The sequence below is a fragment of the Dufourea novaeangliae genome, unplaced genomic scaffold (assembly GCF_001272555.1).
Source record: "Dufourea novaeangliae isolate 0120121106 unplaced genomic scaffold, ASM127255v1 scaffold101, whole genome shotgun sequence".
In the NCBI taxonomy this organism is placed as follows: domain Eukaryota; kingdom Metazoa; phylum Arthropoda; class Insecta; order Hymenoptera; family Halictidae; genus Dufourea; species Dufourea novaeangliae.
Window position 1 is genome coordinate 301,113 of NW_015373989.1, and position 22,719 is coordinate 323,831.

Below are 22,719 nucleotides of genomic sequence, written 5' to 3' on the forward strand. Positions count from 1 at the left end.
TCCATATTGAAAATATTAAAAATATTGCTAAGCAACATGTAGATTGTTAACTAAATAGAGTTGAGTTTTCAATATTCCTTGCATTCATAATATAAAAGTTCATCAGGCGTTTATAAGATATTCGTAAATAATTCAACTTCTCGTTGAAACTTTAACAAGCATAAAAAATTGTTCGCTTTAGGGGGAACATTCCATCTCGTCTTGCTTAATCTGTACGGGAGATGACCCCCGGTATCTCGTTAACGCTTCCATTTACAACAAACAATATGTTCGCTACATAGACCTCTCCTCTTAACACCGACGAATCGATGGAAAATTGTGGATCTTGAAAAATAAGATCGTAAGAAGATTATCGGTGGACAAAGCTGATATTTATAATTCATCATCGATACGACAACTAAAATTGAACTGACCAACGTATTATACTAGAGATATCAACACGAACGTGAACTGTACAGAGCTTCAACGAAAATTTTGAAAGACGCGATTCAAACGAAAAACTCAAATGAAAACTCACTGTTATTGTTGAGTGATTCGGATCATTCGATCTGAAATAAATTTAAATTTCCACAAAGCAACGTGATTACTAATAACTTAGACTGCGGATTTTATGCATTTATAGCTCTTTGAAATGCACTAAAACAACAGAACTTTCATCGGATTCAACGAGTTTTCTATTTGATCCTGAACTCGATAAAATACTTAAGAGAAAAAATACATTTCTACATTTACTCCTGTTTTTACAAATTACTTTAGAAAATGTTATTTTGCATAAAAATCTGCGAAAAGAAGTGGAGGAAAGAAAGAAAGAAAATGAAATTGAAACGGATATTTTTGGGATGCTTATCGTGTACGCTCAACATGTTAAGTAATAATAAGTAGTATCGCTTCCACGAAGCAGGCCAGCGTCCAATTTATGATGCTCCGCGGGCAAACGTGCACGAATAAACTCGTACGTCTGCGGGTGTCCATCGATTCGAGCATGTAATCCACAAATTAAGGGTTGTATACGATATACAGGGTGTCTGAAATAGACGATCACTATTAACTCTCTGCAATTACAGCCTGGTCAGTTTAGGGGACATTCTTTAAATATACTAGCCGACAAACTGTACAACACACCTAAGGTTATTCGACGATTCAATAGAATTAATTACTGAGAACTAACAAGATTGCCACTACCAACTTTTAATGAATAATGGAAAAATACCTATATGTTATTATCTTCGATATATCAAATCAATTTACCAAATGCTTTACCTAAATGAATCGTAAATTGTAAACATTATACGACAGAAAATAAAATGACCCAATAGAATTAACTACTGAGAACTAACAAGATTGTTACTACCAACTTTTAATGAATAATGGGAAAATACCTACATACTATTATGTTCGATATATCAGATCAATTTACCAAATGTTTTATCTAAACGAATCGTAAATTGTAACAAAGGTGTCACAAAATATTATTCATCCTCTTATAGCCTATAGGGCACTGTGCAATACAATAAACAACAAAACATTCGTATATATAATTCGATAAATAGTGCCCCGTTACTATAACATTGCATTTCTTTAAAACAATTGCAAAACAAACGGTTAAAAAATAGTTTCTTTTAACTGAAATAATTTTTATTAGGTACTCCTATGTCTTCGCTATAAGCAACCACAAAGCCCATTTTGATCAGTCTTTTAACTCAACAATTATGATTTATTGAAAAAAGGTTAACACTACATTTCAAACAGCTTTAGGATCAACAATTTCAAAAATTGTCAAAAATCTTTCGAGATACGTTTACATATCACTAAAAATTACAGCATATCCAAAGTGTCAACAAAATCCAAAATGTTATTCCAAAAAGTGTCAGGTTTCACGTGGAATGTCCTATATGTATATGAATTCGTCGGTCTACTTTGTGAACACCATCTTTCCCCGCGTTATCGATTCGCACTACCCTCCCACGTCACAGTGCTTTGAAGCTGTCCACCCACGACACAACGCTTGTAATGTGTAACGGGGGACCATGTATACGCGATCGTCCAGCAAGCAACCGGACAGTTATCGAGCCACGTCGGGGGTCCCGAAGTTTATCAGCACGATGATCTATCTATCGTGATTCTAGCGGCGCGCATATGACTATCACGGTTCCATCATCTTTCCTTATCACGTTCACCGACGTGATCATTTATGACCGTCACGTCAGTTGTGTCCGTTCACGCCGCAACGGTCATCGCTGACTTTCTATTGAGTTATGCGCTTATATCGTGACCGTTGCTAAGTTGTGATCACAAAAATTGTGATTGCAAGCTTTATGATCGAAAGCTTTGTGACGGTAAACGTTGTGGTCAGAAATTTTGTCATCGAAAGCGTGTGGTCGAATGAGTTGTGGTTGAACGTGATGTGACTATAAAAAATTGTGATCGAACGCACTGTGGTTGAAAGCGTTGCGATCGAAAGTGTTGTGACTACAAAATAATTGTAATCGAACGCGTTGAAATCGAATGCGTTGTGATCGAATGCGTTGTAATCGAACGCCTTAGGACAGAATGCATTGTGGTCGAAAGCGTTGTGATCGAAAACATTGTGACTGCAAAAAATTGTAATTGAACGCGTTGTGATCGAACATGTTGTGGTCGAATGCGTTGTAATAGAACACCTTCGGACCGAATGCATTGTGGTCGAACACGTTGTGATCGAAAGCGTTGTGATCGAAAACGTTGTGATTGCAAAAAATTGTAATTGAACGCGTTGTGAACGAAAGCGTTATGACTGCAAAAAAGTATTCCCACTGAAACATTCAATAAAACTAAATTGTCCACTGCCTGCCCTAAGATTTTTCTCCTATAGTGAATTACAATTAAGTACAATTAATTGATAAGTAATATCAATACAGCAGTGTACATATATTCAACGTGGTGTATTAGAAAATTTTAGCTTCAAATGAGGTTTACACACAATACGTGGCTTCCCCGACGTTTCTCAACCCCGAAACGTTGTTTGTATTTTTGGAACGCGGTCTGCACCGAGGGAATATTTGCCTCCAACTCGAGTTCAAGTGCTGTGTTATTTTTTAACAGCACTTGAGGCCGATGCTGTCGCTCGCCGGGGTGAGCAACGAAGTTTCGAAGAAACGAATACAGAATCTCTTCTCTCGAAGAGGCATATAAACTACCCATTTCCTCCTTATTTTCAGTGTTAGAATCGCATCCCTCGAAGATAACAATTTTTATTTTCGAATTAACAATTACGAATGGTCTTAAAATTTTCGGCAGTTTACACATCGACAATCCTAAAATGTTAGTAAATATAAAAAAAAAAGAATTTTGTATTTGAGCTGGGCTCCGTCCGCAATTCAGAATACTCTGAAATTTGTCAGTAACATCGACGATTGCAGTGTATCGATTTTACAGCGTTTGCAGTTCCACAATTTAAATGTTAACTTCACAATCGCTAATTCGAAATGATTCCAAACCTTTCAGCAATATTTTATATCAATAATCCCTAACGAATAACGAAACATGAAAAAAACAAAATTCAACTTCTCGATGTTACTTCTCTTTAAATTCGTCGATTATTCAACCGTTTTTAAATAATCATACCTCGAAGGTGACAGGACTATCATTGACCATGAAATGGAAGAATTTAATGATCCAGTTTCGATATTTGTAATTTCTTGATCTACGAATTAAATAACTTGAAAATTTACAATCTTGACATTATGGAATTTTTCGAATTTCCATTTCAGATTTCCTCAGACTTCTCAAACATACAATAAACCCATGTCCGAAGAATGTGGCCGAATATAACGAAAGAATTTAATTAAACAAACCTCGGAGGGACAAGTCGTAAAAGCGAATTGTAAAGAGATAGCGAAAACACATTTAGGTAATTAAAGAGACCAAAACACGAGAGAGATATTGAGAAGTTTACTTTTTCTCAAAATTTACATTTTCTCTACACGTATGAGATGAAATGAAACAACAACGTCGTCCAGGTAATTGTACAAAAAGCAAGAATTCCAGCAAGGGCTGTTGTTTTTAATTAAACTCAATTACAGTAATAAGTCGACCATCGGGTAAAACGTGACGATTTTAGCGTTACCGTTCGCACGTAATTATACCAGTCTTGTAGGTACATACACCACCGTTCAAAAGTAACCGGACACCAGAGTTAGGAAAAAAGAAATCTAATTACAAAATCTAAACTGCAATTACAATGTACTTAAAATGTAAGTACATTGTACAGTACCTGTATATTTGATTTTTGTATTATATTTATAGTATTTCATGTTTATTAACCTTCATCCGAATAGAAGAGCCTCTGAAGCTCTTTCATTATTTCATAATGAACAATATATACATAAAATAACATATATCGTAAATAATTCAAAATTTAATGTCACTATTTTACTAAATAAATAAACCTTATTGAAAGAAGTAAAATATTTTAGAATTATTAATTTCATCTATTCTATAGTGAAAGCCTGTCTGAGATCCTTCTTCATTCTATCCTGACGAAGGTAAAGTCCTTGCACTCCAATTATGACTTCGAGACATTAGATATTGTTTAGTTCATTTGCCAAAATGATTAAGTCCACAAAAATTACCAAAGAAATTTATGTTAAATATACCAATTTAAGCCCAAATCAATTGCTTCGGCGTGAAAATTTGAAGAAATTCAAAAAATGGAGTTAGTCACTGGCCTCTGAACGGCTCGAATATTCCTTGAAATTTGACACCTCTTAAATATTGTAACAAGATGATTAATCCACTGTTTATTAATTATTCTACAAAATATAACGTAGAAAATATACAACTAACCCTTAACATTCGTATTTATATTCAGACATGGGTAACCTGAAGGGTCAAATCTAGTCTCAACTTCCAAACTAACAGGTAACTTTCTAACAGGTAAACACGTGTGCACTTCATGACTATTCACAGATTCTCTAACAAGACCTAATTATTCCTATACGAACTGAATGAAATAAACGTAAAAAAAAAAGCTAACTTTCTAACAGATAAATACATGGACACTTCATGATTATGCACAGATTGCCCAAGGAAAATTAATTATTCCTATACAAACTGAATAAAATAATTAAGTCCACAAAAAAAAGTGTAAAATAAATATGTAGGTAAAAAATGAAACACGAGTCTGTGACTAAAAATTTGATTATTTTAGGTCACCCAGTATAAAATCGCGACATTAGGACTTTTCAGTAGCCAGGTGCACGTGTAAAAGCTGAACCATTGTGGTTGTACCCGAGGTCGAAATAAATCGACGCGTGACACACGGTCGTGACGTTTTTGAGTTATTCATTGTTCAAGTTACACGCATGACCAGCGAAATTTACGTAGTTTCCAGGCTCGGTGGTCGTGCGACATTTTCATGCGCCTCTTCGTGACTTATACGCTTTAACCCACTGCCTCCGCGTGAATATGTTCCCATCGTCAACCTTCATAGGCCACCGAGGCATTGATCAAATCGGGAAAAAAAATTCTCTGAATAAAACTGTCGCGTTTAATGCTTATCAACCATCTTGCTGCTGACTAAACAATAGGGTATGGGTAGCAAGTTTTTCTGCCCTATATTTTGAGGATAGCAACTCCATTTTCGATCATCTTCACTCTTCAAACGACAAAAATGCAAGAGGAAGATCGAATTGAACGGTAAAAGTTCCCAAAAATGCCAAAAATCCATTCAGATTTAAAGCAGACACTACAGAGTTGCTGACTTTAGTGAAGTGATCTAGGGTTAGTAAGATGAACGCTTTTGGAACCTGATCCGAAAGGGGATAGGGTAATCCCACACGAGATCGATTACTTCGTGGGTTAAAAGTCAGACTTTGATAAAGTATACAGTCCACGTGAAATTGGGTGTAGATTGATTACCGCGAAAGCCCATCGAATCGGTAACAACAGTGCCCTCCCCTGATCAGTATAAACTTTCTAGCCATCTCCCCTCGTAGCTTCCTTAAGTACAGCCAACCAGACAACTTCTACAAAGTCAAATGAAGGTAAAAGATGCTTGAATCGAGATCAAAAGATTAACCATCAAAAAATTAATATAAACACAGAAAGATAAGTCGAGTCCACCAGGTGCCTCTGTTAACTACCTAGGTTGGACTAACGTCTCCCACAAGTGATACAAATTACCTAAACCAGCGTTTACCAAACTTTTTTTGCAATAGAACACTTCGCAAACCCGGAAATTTTAACGGAACACTTAGTTTTTTTTTTAGGGTAATTCCTACTAGTAAAAATTTTTAAAAAATGTTATTAAAACACATTTATTTAGTAATTATTTTTAAATATAAAACTGTAATATAATATAAACATAAAAATATGAATAAATAGAGCACTTAATGACTGATGATAAACCTTTCTAAATTATCGCGGAACACCTATTCAGGTTCAGCGGAACAGAGTTTGGGAAACCCTGATCTAAACTGATATCTTTTCCGTGCAATACTAACACCATTAACAGCTAGTTATATAAAAAATCTCTTCGAATTTTATCGACAAATACATAATCCTCTAATTATTTCGAGTAATGTAGGATTCGTCCCGATTGTATGTACCAAAAGGGTTTTAGCTTCTAACCTTTCAGGTCAAGTTAACTCGTCATCTAAAGATCCTAGAAGTCTCTTTCTATCGAAAAAATGGCCAAGTAAAAAATTTCCATGTGAAAATCTTCTCCAAGAGAAGAACGAAACGATCGTTCGGGTGTTTCGATAGATCAGCTGGTGGCGATCATCGGGCTCTGATCACACGCGGAAACCTTCCACGGGATCCTTGGCCCAGATATAAATCGCACGTGATCGAACTCGCCTGGTCAGCAGCGGTTGCGCGTAATCGACGTATCGGGTGTCGTGATAGGATGACAAAAACGATGATACAACCGGCTGGATCGCGATCGACAAAGTCGTCTAGGCGAGTGAATCGATAGACAGATTCGATTCTTCGTGGACGACTTGGGGAACTGCTTTGACTAATATCCGACGACGGATGGGGAATTGGAATCTCTGAAGCAGACACAGAGAGAAAGGAAAGGGGATTCCCTGAAGGGTTGACTTTGCAGTTAATATTTGAGCTAACAATACCTCTCTTATACATTCGGTGTGGATTGAAGTGAGGACCGTTTCTTTGTTCAAAGTCTCGAGCAATTGTTACGGGATCTGATATTCAAACTGACGATCCCCTTTTGATATAAGTTTCTGTGACTTTCTTGGCAAAAGTTGGACTTCTGGTTGATGAAATCAAATTAAAAACATTTGTTTTTAAATGTTGATCGTAATTCAATGATTCGTCGAATTTTTTAATGTAATATTTAGGTGACAGTGATTGGTACCCTCGTGAGCAAACTCCACTTCCGCTAGGGGAAAAAATGGCGTAGAAGAAAAGTCTTCTACCACTCTGTAAATTTATTTCAAGTGCTGAAATAAATGTTAAAACGAATGTTAATTCGGCATAAATTTCAGTAACTGCCAAAACTAAATTTTAGAGGCCCTTCGCCTACCCCACTTTTTTCCCTAGCGGAAGCCTCGTGAGGGTACACCCACGAGGAAACTCGGCTTCCGCTAGGGGAAAAAGTGATGCAAGGGAAAGACCTCCTACCACTTGGTCTCAGAGTTATTGAAAATTATGCGAAATTAATATTTGGTTTAACATTTATTTCAGTATTTGAAATAAATTTATCAAGCAATAGGAAGCCCTAACCCCTACATTGCTTTTTCCCCTAGTTGAAGCCAAGTGTGCTCGTGGGTGTAAAAGCGTTTCAATAGTTTTTTAATTACTGTCATGGCAGTGATTGCCTATGAAAATTAAGCCCTACGGTATTAATGTCACCAATATCGTCTGTAGTCATGTGCAACCTAACCTAAAAAAGTGACAGTATTTAGGTATATAAAGGTGACAGTATTTGATTAGGTGGTAGTAATTCGATCGAACACGTTTTACGGGTGTCAGTAATAGCTTTCGATATATATTTTTGAAACTAATGAATTCATAAACAAAAGTAGAAATTCAGAATGTTACAACAAATTTTTCCTTCAACTCAACGTACTAAATAATAATAAATACAAATCAAAACCTATGTTTCTGGTCATTTAATACAAAAATTATGCAATAATATCAGTGTCATTTCTTAAAGTGTCAGTAATTGGGTCTTTTACCCTAGTTCGCCCGCGAATTAACGACGCCGATGAGTCAAGATCGCGTGCGCGGTCCAAAAGGAACGTCGAAACGATCGATATGCTCTCCGTTCGAACACGCTTCCGCACCGTTTCCATTTATTTGCTTAATTACCAGACGACGGCGATTAATTAACGGGGGAAAGAGCACTTCTGGTGTCTGAACGAGCGGTAGGTATCGCCTGTTGGTAATACGTATCCGTGCCTATAATTTTTCACAGTCTGCGCAACGATTCGGGGGATCGATACAGTTGTAATTGAATGGACGAATGTGTAATAAAAAAAGAGTTCATAACTTGTAAAATAGATAGTAGGTACTCGTTAAATGATGAAACAGTCCTGACAAACACTAGTCGAAAAATTAATATTTTCAAAGTTATAAACAGCTTTTGCTTTCGATTAAGGTAGCTCACGCGTTTGGTGTCAATTTTACCGATTTAATTGAAATGATTAATATTTTAAGCTGCTTCAAATTACTGAAATGGAAAAAAAAATTACAAATAAGTGGAAAAAATAAAAATTTGTTCTTAATGTTTTTTTAATTTAAAAAGAAAATTGGAAAGATCGTCGATCAAACCAAAGGAAAGCAAGTGACGTTGACGCTGATGTGCACAGAAGATACTACTAAACGCATTGAAATCTAAGTTTGCATACTTTGATCTTAATTTTTCGTTTTATTTGATCGTTAACATATCTTTTTTTCCGTGCCATCATAAACTCCTAACCCTTTGACTATGAAAGGCGTATATATGCGCTCTCACATGTCTATCAATGTATACGAAAGGCTTATATACAGGGTGTTCCGCTTAAAACAGGACACCTAAATATTTTCTCTATCTGTGACCATACGAGAAATATTTTTTATATAATTTACATGGATTCAAGAGACGAATCAGATGGTAGAAAAAATTATATAAGTGAATTTAAAATTTTTAGAGTAAATTTTTTATAAGTAAATTAAAATTTGTGTTATAGTTTAAAGTCATTTCAAGATCATACTATTATACATGAATAAATGCATTATAATATTTGCTATAACATACAACAGGAAAATATACGTAAAAAAAAGCATGAGTGGCCTTGAAAAACCCATTAAAAAATGACACTTATACCAAATTTTTTCCACCGCCCGATTCGTCTCTTGAAACCATTTAAGTTACGTAAAAAATATTTCTCATATGATCACAGATAGAGAAGATCTTTAGATGACCCGTATGAAGCGGAACACCCTGTATACGCCCTCTAAATTTTTCTTCTTATAACATATTTACTGTTCTACTAAACTGATCTAACATAGAAATTAGATTTTTTTTATATATTTTTTGTTACCGACTGACTTGCGCATATCGCGCCGCAGTCGAAAGGTTAAATACGATACTTATGAGCGGTAGAGTAAGTTTCTCCGAATGATATTAAAACCCATATCAACGAAAGCGTTCGTTTTCACGTGCCGTTAGGATTGGCGCGCGAAGGGATAACAGCAGTACGGCACCGGAAAAATAAACGCGTTCCTCGCCCGTGGTTTTATTATTTAACGCGCCGCAGCAATCAAAGTCTGTTTCCCGATGTATCGCAGATAGATCGAGAAATATTGCCCAATAAACGTATACCAGCTCGACCTCCCTCTGGTTTAAACTGCATGAATCCCCCCCACTAGAACTCCTTGAATCACCGTCGACCCGGATCGCGCGGGCTTTTGAACATTCACGGAGATATCGATCCCGATTTCGCCTGACGTGTCGATTGAAAACGAAGCCCGTGAATCGACAGGACGGCTCCGAGCCGAATGGGACATTATTTTCCGCGTTCTTACCTCGGTAACAGATGGGACGGTTTCATTTCTGGTGCCCATTACAGGCTGAACGTCTACTTTTTTTTACGCGATACTTCCCCCATTCCAGATTAAATTTCTATTTTATATTGCTCTAGTTTTTAGATCGTTACCTCTACTATTGGCACTAGACTGCGACAGTAGTGACAATGTTAATAAGAATATAGGAATACCGTTAGAGTGCTGCATTGAAAATGGAATTAAGATTTTATAAATATTCGAGTTCTACCCAACGAGTATTTAACCATTCCTACCTACCACAGTGTTAATACGAATATTATATTCGTTATTCTTATATAACGTTACAATGCTAGATGCATTGAAAATAGAATTAAGGTTTTAGTAATATTCATGGATCTGACCAACGAGCATTTCACAAATCCCACCAGCGAGAGCATGTGACGAGTCCATCAACGGGTGTTTAACATTTCAATGGTCCAACTCTACTGGCTCAACAACTTGATAAGAAATAGACATTTTAAGAAACAGTAGCTGATTAATCGGATTCCGTACTATAGCCTTTGTATCGTAGTTTCACTATACCTGGCATGTATAATTAAACGTCGCTGAATCAGCACTATTTTCCGCGGTATTGACATTCTAGACCGCAAGTCATTTGTGGCAACGTCTGCATTTAAGGAAGACCAAACACCGGACCGAGTTGAAGGCAATGGCGACGTTAACGGCGCTTTCTTTATCAGCCGCGCGGCGAGTTAACGTATTCCGTGATTACGAACCGCGGCTGTGCCGCGGACGAGGTTACGTCAAACAGTCGGCGATAACGGTTCGCGTCAATACGTGAAAACGTATCGCAACGAAAAGCCCCGGGTGGGATAACCTTAAAATAAACCGTACTCGAGGAGTCGATAACTCTGTACGTACACCTTTGATCGCCCGTCACTTCGATTCTCGATCGATCAATCGTTCGATCGCAACGCATCTGACAGTTCTCCGGTCGCTTTCGTTTTCTATCCGCGACTATGGAAGGAGAATCGTGTGACCATATGTTTTCAGCCGTAACTGTTAAAACATCGAAAACACTTCTGATGATCGCGACAATTACGATAATAGGGGGGTTCTTTATCAGCGACGACGATATAATTCACCGAGTAAATCGTATCTGCGATATGCATCCTCCCGTTGCGTTTTCCTCAATCCCCGACGAGTCGATTAAATTCCCTCGGACTGTCGCGTGCCCCGATCGAACGAAACTCGATGCTCGAAGGTCGTCGGTGGAGTAACGTCACCGACTAGTCTCTGGCATTTTAGTCACATGTTTGTTCTTTGTCACGCGGGTTTTACGTACGACGGCCGTCTGTCCGCGATGCTACACACTACCAACGTAAACCCCAGGGTCTAAGACCGCGAACAGAGAAACCGAACAACAGGGGGGGAAATGTCGCACGGGCAAAGATTCGGGAATTTTAACGGACGCCAGCTCGGTCCAGGCACACGAGCCGCGTCGACGTCTCCGCGGGGGAATCATGGCAGGACCAAGGGGGGAGGCGCAACGCGGCGACGACAGCCGAGAAGGCAAGGGACTCGAGAGAATCCGTCTTTCGGACAAAGGAGTGACAGAGACTCGACTAGTAAACACCGGGGGAGAAGTGGATGGTCGAAAGGGACCTGATTGCAGCACCGTTCAACCTTCGCCACGCTTCCTCCTTTTATCGCGCCTACGAGTAGCGATACAAGAGCTCAGATAAGGGAACGTAAGACGATAACGAGGCCCGATATCGCGCGACAGGTGAAAACACCGACCAACCGTAGCGACGTGACCACGGGGAGCGAACGAAAAAATGACACTGTCAAAAACGCGCTTCGATCGTAAACGCGCGATAGGATCGGGACCCGAAGGATTTCGGAGTCGCAAGATATAATAAACTCTTCCAGGACACGCGACCGTGCGCGGACAGTGACCGTTATCTCGAGATATAGAATAGAAATAACTGAAAGCGTGTACGTACCTCTGCGATTAAACGGCCGAACCCGAACGGCAACCTTTATTTTATCCGTAGCCATGATTTCACACCGGTAACGCGCACTGTATATCCCGATCACAAGGAACTGCTCGATGCTTTTCTTTTTATACACAGATAGAATATTCACACGATCATCATAGCGCTACATTATTCTCAACCCATACCGCGAACCCTTCATCTTTTCAAACGACACTACGTCTCACCGAGCCCATGACACACTTCGCCATATTGCTTGAAGCTCGTCGTGCACCAGACGACAGTCGTCCTATCGAGTGAACGTACTTTCGAGAACTGCCGCTAGGAACGCTCGAGAGCCCCGAGTCCTGTGACGTCACGTGTCCTGACGTGCCCCATCTGGTGGGGAATGATAGTACTGTGAAAACGATGCGTACACCGACGGTCAAGTGTAGGTAGTTGTCCACTCCCACGGTGGGAGTCCCACCGCGACGACTTTAGAGTCACTAGCTTACGTAGGAATCTCGTTTCTTAGGTCGTTGATATTTAATGATACATGAGGCAATTTGGAAACGTGTCCGAAAATCGTGTGAATTGCGATTAAGCAGTTTTTCTAACGATGTTCTATTGTCTATGGAATCACTCTGAATTGACATTGTGTATCGATACTCGTTTATTATGACGCTTTAACATCGATTCCATGTAACTCGTTAGCAACGAGGCAAGATAGAATGACCCTCGGTTTCACCAGTCCCTTCATGAAGCTGGTGGTGTCATGGTTTCATTGATCTCTCTATTTGCATTTAATTTAGTTACTTAAGTTAAGTCCGCCATAAGACTACCATAAGCTCAAGAAAGAAGACGTTCATCACCCACCGAGGGAAATCAACATTAAAGCGTCTATATAGATTTTAGTAAGTCGATTGTAGGTCTTTGTAAAAAGGGAGGTAGATGGAACTAATGATTCCATCGATGTAACTTCGGTGACATTAATGGGATCGGGTTCCATCTAAATAATTTACTTTGTTGGGTCTCCATTCACAGCAACCTCCACGTGGTGAGTCCTGAGCAAACGGTATTATCCTCGATAAAGTATTGTAAACCGAGGGTAATACCGACCTAATCGCTGCAAACGTAGAATTAATTTCTCTAGTTATAAGAGTGAATGTAAGATCGAACATTTTTAGTTATTTCAAGAAATATTCAAAGTGTCTTATATTCTTAAATTATTCGGCAATTGCTTGTGGAACTCTGAATGTTTCGTAGAGTTTCTAACGTAGTTTGACCCTCAAAAATTCTGCTAAAAACCGAGAATAAATAAGATTTAGAGTAAGAAAATTTTCGAAGTATTTTGAATTCGACAATGCTTATATTTCAATAGTTTGCTAATTATACAGCCAATAATATGAGCTAATTGGCTGTGAATTTGTTCAGTGTGCTCAACTCATTCTTGCCGTTAGAACCACATACCGCCTATTTGTAAATGACAAGTATATATTAAAGTTTTGTATACAGTTTCCAACAGTAATTTAGACAGGATTATAAAGTGGTAATTGTATGCTCATTGAAATCGATGTAGATTGTTCAATTCAAGAAAAATAACTGTTGAATGCACTATACGTAGAGTTCTAATAATTCTTGTCGTTCGCGCCATATACCAGCTAGCTGTAAGCGACAAGAATCACTTATTTCGTTAACTATTGCATATTAGTTGAGGTAATAGCAGCAAACAGTCTGACATAAGTAAAATAACTTTTTATTAACAATTAGGACAGGAACAACATTTTATTATATTTCTTTTTATTAAAGATTCAGAGTGATCCATAGCAAATTATACTGAAAAATGAAGTCATTCCCTCCATGTAACGTGTACATCATCTGTACGATACCTCTGTACACAAGTTGTTTGTATCCAGGGAGTATGTCCACCACTTTTATACTGATATAAGCCTGCCACAGCAATCATTACACCATTGTCTATACAGAATCGTTCGTCTGTAGCATAGAGTTTTGCGTTTCTTTCTTTACACATAATTTCCATCATATCTTGTAACCTTTCGTTGCATCCAACACCACCAACAATTAAGACTTCTGATGATTTTACATGGGCCATTGCTCGTTCTAAAATGTTATTAAATAGGATATACAAGGTGTCTCATTGCAGCAACAGGTGCCACTTCTCGGGTGGTTAATTTTACAAGTTCATTATATCTTGTTCTCTAAGTATACATGTTCTATTCATACTACATGAAACAATACCTGTAATTTCAATCAGCATAGCAAACACTGTTTCTTGTAGAGAAAAACACAAATCCTCTGGAGTAAATTCTTTTGAATCCAGCCAAGAAGAAAGATGTTCCTCTATATGACTTAAGATACCAGAAAAAGATACATCCATTCCTTTTACCACATATGGCAATGGAGCTAATTTCTTTCCTCTTCATATTCATGAAATTATAATAGACAAGTTAAGTGACAAGATCATTCGCCGAAATAAGAAGATTCTACTCAACTTCTGTTTTCATACACTATTAAAGGTTCTTAATCTTCATAAAATAACTTACTTCTTTGCCAATTGTTCTATATTATAGCCAGGACTAGGATCATTCGAAAGCTTCAACAGTCTTGCAAAACGGTCCAAACAATTTCCAACAGCAATATCTATTGTCTCACCAAAAATACGATATCTTTGCCGAGAGTAGGCAATAATCTGTGTGTTTCCTCCAGAAACATATAGGACAGTTGGATTCATACTACCTGTGATTAAACGTCCCATTTCAATATGACCAATACAATGATTCACTGCCACTATTGGTTTATTGTACAGTTGAGCAACAGTTCTAGCTACCAGTGCTGCAACTGTTAATGGTGCTCCCATTCCAGGTCCCTTTGTGTAACATACCACATCCACATCTTTTAATGTTATCCTGGCATCATCCAATGCTCTTTGCAGTACGTTAAGAATATGTTGTCTGTGATGTTGAGCCGTTTCACGAGGTAGAAATCCTTTTCAAAAGAATCTTTAAAAAATTTTATGCACAACTTCTTAAATATTAAAAGATGAATTAATGTATTCTAAAAGTAAACATAGAAGGTTATCCTTTTACCTTCACCCGGTGGCGTGATATAAGTATGCCGTACGTTCGACAATACTTTCTCATCCTGAATAATGCCAATGCCTAGTTTATTCGCGCTGCCTTCAAATCCAATTGCGATCACCATTTTTCTTGCACTTAGTCACACTTAATCAATAAATAGGTTCGTAAACAGTAAACATTAGCACGCGGGTATCGGCGGGCTTGGCGGGTATATCAAATTTTCAGTCACACACATATCCACATATTCAAGCATGTATATATATGTACAATAGAAAGTGGGGCAAATAAGCTTATTTAATGGTATCCTCTGTATACTTTTCCTTTTCGGTGGTGTCTACATTATTTCTTAAAATCTAGGGATTCGTTATTGGACTGTAATAATTATCGGATTTGGCGTTTTTTATTAATATTAATTTTTTTTCATGAGTACTGGATAAAATGTTCAAACGACTCTTGGTCCCATCTACGGACAAAATACCCAAGCTATTAACAAATTAGTACTAGTTTACTTATCCGAGATGGCGCTACAGTATCCTTTAAATTTTAAATTTGGTACATATAAAATTACTGTACATATTTGATTATTCCTGTAATATTTAGATCCATGGGCTTGAGTAAAGCCTAGGGTCTTCAATAAATACATACATACATACATAAAAAAACAAAGGATGACCACACAGGGTTAAGTTTTATTAAAATCAAAAGGTTGACCTTTTCAGAAATACATTCATCTTTTCGAAATATCATATAAATGAAAGTAATGTTGGTCCACTAATTGTAAAACTAAAATATGTCCACCTTTTTATTAATGAAATCTTGGACATTGAAAAAAATAATATAAACATCAAAATACATAGTTCTTGAAATAGATATTCAATCGTTTTAATTAAAGAAAAATTCGAATTAAATTTTAGCATTTAAATAACCATATAAATATTGAATAATACTAATTGAATATGTTATTTAGTTATCATCTCCAAGAAATTTTATAAAATCAATATTAAAGAATCCTTAATGTATAAAATGCTATATAAAAAATCTGAAAATCATATAAAAATATATAAATTCTGTATATCTTGTTTTGTTGCGAAATTTATTTAATAAAAACGTAAGTTAGTGATCACTTTAAATGTTCATACATGTATAAACATATTTCACATAGTAATGTTACACAACAATATAAATTTCTTCTATAATCTTTCACAATGATGGAAGACGCTACATAACTCAATTCAATCGTGATTTGTTATTAAACGTAAGAATCAGTTGTGTACACTGTAAATATAAATCAATGACTGTAATATTTTGGTCCCATTTTAAGGAGAACCAAATTATTTTCTGGAATGCACTTAATAGATTATATAGTATCAGCAATTAGTTTAAGTATACAACGTTCTCATAAAAAAGTTTTTATCTAAATGTAAAATCGACATTAATGGAAGAATATCTGTATTTAAGTATTTAATTTAACACACTAAAATTCCTGAGGACTGATGAATGCATAATAAAATGATGTGCTTCAACTGGAAATAAAAAAATATGTCTGATACTATGACGACGATGATGCTCTATTATTATTGTACATTAATATGCAGTTGTATCCATTCAAAATAATAATTTAATATAAAAATAACTAACGAATTAATTTTAATGATACATGTATATGATTTGCATACTTTTCTGAGAAAGGTTGAACACTGCAATTACAGTTCATCCTTCTCATCAAGATCTATATCGCTAAGATCGATATCTTCTTCCTGAGGAAGTTCGGCATCTTTGCCATCCCATGGTGCCGTTTCTAGAAAAGCAGGTAACTGAGCTCCTTTTAATGGAGCTGTACCTCCTCGTCCGTAACTTAAATCTCGTAAAAATTCATTTATGCCGTCGTAAGTGAAACTTCCCTTGAGTAACGAATATTTCATTTTCTTTGTATTCACAACCGCTAATGCCGGATAGCCGAAACCTCCTATTTCTAACGCTTCTTCTATGTGAGGCTGAGCACCAGCTTCCGACCAAACCCACCTATTAAAAGAGAAAAGAAAAAAAAGACCTCACAGTCTGAAATGTGGAGTCATCTATGCATACTGACTAACGTTCGTACGTACCCCCACATTTTTTGCTTGTATTTCTCTCCAAGCTCATTCAGTGTTTTCAAATATTGATTTCTACATTCCGATTGACAATCTAAGATATGTGGTAAAACTGACACAACACATAATAGTTTGTCATCACAAGCATCTTTGAAACTCTTCTCATTTACAATTTGAATTACTTCTGGGGCTGGAACATTTTCTGCCAATTTGTCCAGCGCCCAATTCACGATATCGCTGCTTGTACGACCGCCATCATATTCTTGCACAGAATCAAAAGATTTTTTCCCAGGTGCAAAGTATTTGATTGTAGGATATCCTTTTATTTCATATTGACTAGCCTATAATATTACGTGATATATAGGAAAAAAAGAAAAATACACTGTAAGCTTATATCTGAATTATTTCTGAACAATATACTTACTTTCACTCTATGTACAGTGGCATCAAGAGCCCCCAACTTTACTTTTCCCTGAAGTTCTGTGGCAGCGGATGCCCAGATGGGAGCCAAGTTTTTACAGTGACCACACCAAGGTGCATAAAATTCAATCAGCCACATATCTTCCGAATCCATTACAACTTTCTCAAAATTTTCATCTGTCAATTCAATCACATCCTTGGAATCTTTAGACTATAAAAACAGAAAGTTCTTCATTATCTGTCTGCTGTTGTACATTATCTTTTCACATATTTACCTTAGAATCTCCATTGTTTCTTTTGCCACCTAAAATTCTACGTGCTTTTTGACCAGCTGCATTCAAAGCTGCGTCGACAATTCCAAACCTTTAACTCCATACATTGAACCAAGTGATGCATGTTCATCTGCATTTATTGCACCAACTTTTACAATGCCCTGTTAAGGATTCACAATCACAATAAGAAATTCTTTAAAAAGAATAAAATGAATGACAACACAATAACAAAAAGCCAAACTTACCTTTAATGCAGTTGCAGCCTTGTCATACTCGGGTGTTAACTGCCGGCAATGCCCACACCATGGTGCATAAAATTCAACGATCCAAACATTATCACTATTCAACACCAAATTGTCAAAATTATTTGGCTCAAGGTTTACAACATTTGAGTGGGTGTTGTACAAACAGTGAACTCCAGTGATTAATATCAAGATACCTGAATCAAACATACATAATAAATACTAAATTGCGCGTAAATATCACAGGAAAAAGTATTTAGATTTCCATGAAAATATACATTAATTCGGTAATAAAAAAGCATTAGAATGGTATACATATGCCGGTTAGTATAATAATAAAAAGTTACGAGGCAATGAACAAGTATTACTCCATGAAACTCACCTAAAAAACCTTGCATTTTTCTAAGCAAAGTGCTAATAAATTTACAATTTTCTTTGATAAAACATTCACTGCGAAATCGTTTATTAAATATAAGAGCGAAACGAATGCAACCCCTTTCTACAAAATTCAATCGCTCCGTTCACTATCCCACTCTTTATAATCACATATAACTTTTCGTGGACTGTTCTGATTGGTTCCTTGTAATCAACATCCATACGTTACAAAAGAAATAACCTCGGCAGGATGTTAATTCACTAAGCTCATGTATCCTATGTAGATAACCAGAACACGGAATTGCTATGCCCTTTCCATTAGGACATTATTTCTTCTCGCATATAATGTGAAAAGATGCGCTATTTTCGCAATGTCGAATTTTATTTGGTAAAATGATGCAAAGCAATTCAAATTTGTGTAGGCGGAAGTAGTGGGTGTATGAGTGTGGGTTGATTTATTCTTCCTCTCTGGATTTGATTGATTTTTATGTACTTACAGTCAAGAATTTATATCAAAATGTAAATTATCGGTATTGTAACGGTATCTAGCGATTAGGCTTTTATGGTCCATATATGATGTTATGTAGCTACATGAAAATGCCGCTGATTGATATTTATTTATATAAATACATATCTGTACTCTTATTTCAATTCTGTACTTGCTAAGTTGTACTAAATTTTAAAAGATAACTCAAAAGATATATCTATATGTATACATAGATACATAAACATGCTGATTATTAATTTAATAAAGTTTTTTTCATCATAATATCATTAAGAATATTGTCAGTTACATTGTTAGACAGATCATATTATTTTTATTTATTAATGAAGTTTTAGTAGTCTAGGGATACGATCCCTACAGCTACAGTTCTGGTAAATAAGGGGAAGCATGTGTCACTCATGTCACTTTTACATATATACGTAGACTGCATAGAGACCATATGACTCGTATTTTCTACACTGATCTATATAGTATATAGATCAGTGATTTTCTGTTGCATTAGTGACATGTGTAATTATAACCATTAAATAATAAGAAAAATTATGCATTGAATGAAGTTTTACTTGTTGCACTTAATTCTTATTACTTCTTATCTTCATAAAAACAAAATATTTGAACATTACTTAATCATAAAGTATCAAGTACATATTTTCACAGGGTTTTGTTATAAACGTTAAAAATATATTGTCAGTGTTGAAACAAGTATTCAGTCACGTAAGATTTAATTTTTTACTTGAATAAATAAAAAATTTTGTGGTGGAAAACAGTGAATAGTACTCACAATGGTAATTGAAACAAATATCTTAATATTAATTTTGCAGATCAGTCTTAATTATTAAGTTTCTAATTATTTAATTACATAAAAAGTATTATGTAATTAAATATTACAATAATACAGTTCTAAAATTTCATACAGGATATTTTCAAACCTATTACAAATAATAATTTAATATGGTTTTTAGCACGGAAGACTAAAGGTTCGTACAAGTGCAGAACAAGAAGAAATAAAAAAGAAAGAAAGGGCAAAGAAACTTGCACAATATAGAGCTGGCATGAGTTTGGTATTTCAAAAAGTAATTTTCTTTCAATATCATCTGTTTAATACGTATTTATATTAATTATTGATTTATACAAATAAGTTAAATGAAAACACAACAAAAATAATATATAATGTCTTATAATATGTAAAGTATTTCAATATTACAGAGAAAAGATAAAACTTACGATGATGAACTAATGATGGTTATTGAACGATTACTAATAGAGAATCCTGATATTTATACATTATGGAACATTCGAAGAGAAGCATTTACAAATAATGAGTGGTAGCTATGAATTAATAACAATTAAGTAATAATATAACTGATCACCTTATTTATTGAGGCAATTGCTATAATTATCTAGGCATAGTGGATAAGATGAATAATTTACTTTTTTAGGCATTAATCTGTTATATCATTGATATAAAATAATATTAATAATTATTAAACAGCATTTATTTTGTGCACTATTCAATTGTCTGTCAGTAAGCTATTCATTTATAAAATTCAATTTTGTATTTAATTTCATTGAAAATTTTGACAAGAGAAATTCATTGTTGACTAGAATTTTTTGATATAATTTCTTCATAAAATATTCGTCTTACAATTAAGTAAAACTATAAAATTTAATGTAAATGTGTTCGATAAAACAGGAGCGAAGAACGATTAAATGAATCCTACCGACATGAATTAGTTCTTACTGAAAACTGTCTGAAACAGAATCCTAAATCGTATTATGCATGGTACCAAAGAATATGGATTATGGAACATATGGCAGAACCCGACTGGAAAAGAGAACTAATGCTATGCACCAAATATTTAGACATTGATGAAAGAAACTGTGAGTCACTATTAACGTTAACTTTTTTTATTGTAATATCTAAGATACAGTAAATCACAAGCATTTTTTTTTGTTTTAGTTCATTGCTGGAATCATAGGCAATATGTTGTACAAAAAGCAGGAGTTTCTCCTGAGGATGAGTTTAAATATTCCACCTCGAAAATTCTAAACAATTTTTCTAATTATTCTTCCTGGCATTACAGGAGCCAACTTTTATCGAAGCTATTTGATGATTGTGATAAAAAAAGCATTGATGAAAAAAGAAAAGATGGTAACGTTTTTATAGTATACTACTTGTTATTTGTAAACATATTAAATTATTATTAATGGAAAATTACTATAAATACGATATGATACTGAATATAGTTTTTTTTCTTCTAGAACTTGAATTGGTGATGAATGCCACGTTCACAGATCCTAATGATACGAGTGCTTGGTTCTATCAAAGATGGTTATTAAGTACTTATGACGTTTCTTCTACCCTCTCTCAAGCTTTGTTACAAGATAATAATGTTATTCTCTATATCAATGAAAATATATCACCTGAATCAATATGTCTGCGTATTAACAATGAAATTGAATCCATTGAATGGAAGTCTTGGCAAAAAACAAAATTTTCTAAATTGTGGTTTGGAAGATTAAAAAAACAACCGAATGAAATAAGTGAAATCCTAGTTGATATTGAGGGAAAAGTTTATCCTTTACACTATTCTAATCAGAAATGGATTTATAAAAAAAGGAAATCCAGACCGTCTTATAATGAAGACCAATTAGTGGATCAATTGTCAAATTATAAACAGCTTGTAGACATGGAACCCGATAACAAATGGGCTCTCCTTACTGCTGTACATTTAATGAGAAAAATTGATTATATAAAATTTAATGACGATATTCTAACAAATTTAAAGGCTCTGCTCAAAGTTGATCCTCTGCGGTTTAATTACTATAAAGACTTACGTGAGTACATTCAATAGCTAGACTATACAAAGAGGAATAGTATTACATTTCTTATAGTATTAAATGTAACGATAATTTTTATTTTATATGACTTTTACTTTTTTTTCAGGAAGTAAATACATAATAAAGTACAAATTATACGAATTATTTAACACAAAAGAAGATCAAGAAGTAGAATTAAAACTGGATCTTTCAGGTTTAAATTTAACAACACTGAGTAATAATGAAAACCTTAGTTTCTTTGAGGAAGTAAATCTTGGTGCCAACACTTTAGCAAAATCCTTACATCAGTTAGGTTTACTACAGAATTGTAAGAAATTATCGTTATCAAGTAATCAATTGGAAAGTTTGAAAAAATTTCCTATATTAGAAAATCTTGAAGTTCTGTCATTGAGAAATAATAAACTAAATATGTTAGAAGAAATATTACAATTATTAGTAAGACATAAATTAAAGTCACTTGATTTAAGGGAAAATCCAGTATGTAATGTTACACAATTAAAAACTACTATTATGGATATTAATCCAAATTTACAATTACACATAGAATAATTCTAATGATAGATATATTAATTTAAATAAATGGCTGTAAGTATCTAATAAATTAATCTCTTACATTTTGGCATGGGAAACATGCATCATTATTTGTTTACTACTATGCAGAAATTTCATTCAAGTTTGTACACTATTAACTTCTGAAATTAAAATTATTTAGTATACTTCTGTTTATGAAGAAAATATTACAGTATATTGTAAACTGTACTTACAAGAAATGATAAAATACAGAAATATTTTAAATATGTGTTCACAAAATTGTTGTACATGTTTATAATTAAAGTACATAAAATTATATGCTGTAATAATAATGTTATAACTATGCTCATTATTTTGTAAAAATTATAAATACAATTCT

At 35.0% G+C, this 22,719-nt stretch overlaps 4 protein-coding genes across 4 annotated transcripts in view; 1 reads left to right on the forward strand and 3 right to left on the reverse strand.

Moving 5' to 3' along the window:
- LOC107187760 (kinesin-like protein KIF13B) overlaps nt 1-12,151 on the reverse strand; it is a 171,967-nt gene extending 159,816 nt beyond the window's left edge. Inside the window, 1 exon segment of the mRNA XM_015575925.1 lies at nt 11,997-12,151. Coding sequence (XP_015431411.1) covers nt 11,997-12,051 — 55 coding nt within the window. The 5' untranslated portion in view covers nt 12,052-12,151.
- Nucleotides 12,152-13,744: 1,593 nt separating this feature from the next.
- On the reverse strand, nt 13,745-15,259 carry LOC107187735 (probable tRNA N6-adenosine threonylcarbamoyltransferase). The gene is made up of 4 exons (XM_015575896.1): nt 15,074-15,259; nt 14,531-14,972; nt 14,226-14,404; nt 13,745-14,087 (listed from the first exon to the last, which is right to left on the reverse strand). Exons 1-4 carry the CDS (start codon nt 15,186-15,188, stop codon nt 13,816-13,818), a joined length of 1,008 nt encoding a protein of 335 aa, XP_015431382.1. The 5' UTR covers nt 15,189-15,259; the 3' UTR covers nt 13,745-13,815.
- A 1,437-nt stretch (nt 15,260-16,696) lies between these two features.
- Nucleotides 16,697-18,599, reverse strand: LOC107187621 (protein disulfide-isomerase A6). The gene is made up of 7 exons (XM_015575763.1): nt 18,471-18,599; nt 18,092-18,285; nt 17,938-18,007; nt 17,850-17,878; nt 17,579-17,785; nt 17,170-17,495; nt 16,697-17,086 (listed from the first exon to the last, which is right to left on the reverse strand). Exons 1-7 carry the CDS (start codon nt 18,484-18,486, stop codon nt 16,768-16,770), a joined length of 1,161 nt encoding a protein of 386 aa, XP_015431249.1. The 5' UTR covers nt 18,487-18,599; the 3' UTR covers nt 16,697-16,767.
- Nucleotides 18,600-19,632: 1,033 nt separating this feature from the next.
- LOC107187622 (geranylgeranyl transferase type-2 subunit alpha) lies at nt 19,633-22,358 on the forward strand. Its single transcript, XM_015575764.1, has 7 exons — nt 19,633-19,753; nt 19,931-20,041; nt 20,175-20,293; nt 20,662-20,849; nt 20,929-21,120; nt 21,231-21,806; nt 21,916-22,358. Exons 1-7 carry the CDS (start codon nt 19,751-19,753, stop codon nt 22,356-22,358), a joined length of 1,632 nt encoding a protein of 543 aa, XP_015431250.1. The 5' UTR covers nt 19,633-19,750.
- Nucleotides 22,359-22,719: the final 361 nt, after the last annotated feature.

Bases quoted from the DNA above. Each gene is read 5' to 3' on its own strand.
- LOC107187735 (XM_015575896.1), bottom strand. From the start codon at position 15,188: ATGGTGATCGCAATTGGATTTGAAGGCAGCGCGAATAAACTAGGCATT. The intron at 14,405-14,530 runs GTAAGTTATTTT...ATGAATATGAAG, and splicing joins ATAGAACAATTGGCAAAGAA to AGGAAAGAAATTAGCTCCAT. The intron at 14,088-14,225 runs GTATTGTTTCAT...ATAACATTTTAG, and splicing joins TATGCTGATTGAAATTACAG to AACGAGCAATGGCCCATGTA.
- LOC107187621 (XM_015575763.1), bottom strand. The intron at 17,879-17,937 runs GTTTGGAATTGT...GTAGAATTTTAG, and splicing joins TTCAATGTATGGAGTTAAAG to GTGGCAAAAGAAACAATGGA. The intron at 17,786-17,849 runs GTAAATATGTGA...CTGTTTTTATAG, and splicing joins GAAACAATGGAGATTCTAAG to TCTAAAGATTCCAAGGATGT.
- LOC107187622 (XM_015575764.1), top strand. The intron at 20,294-20,661 runs GTAGCTATGAAT...TCGATAAAACAG, and splicing joins GCATTTACAAATAATGAGTG to GAGCGAAGAACGATTAAATG. The intron at 21,807-21,915 runs GTGAGTACATTC...CTTTTTTTTCAG, and splicing joins TAATTACTATAAAGACTTAC to GAAGTAAATACATAATAAAG.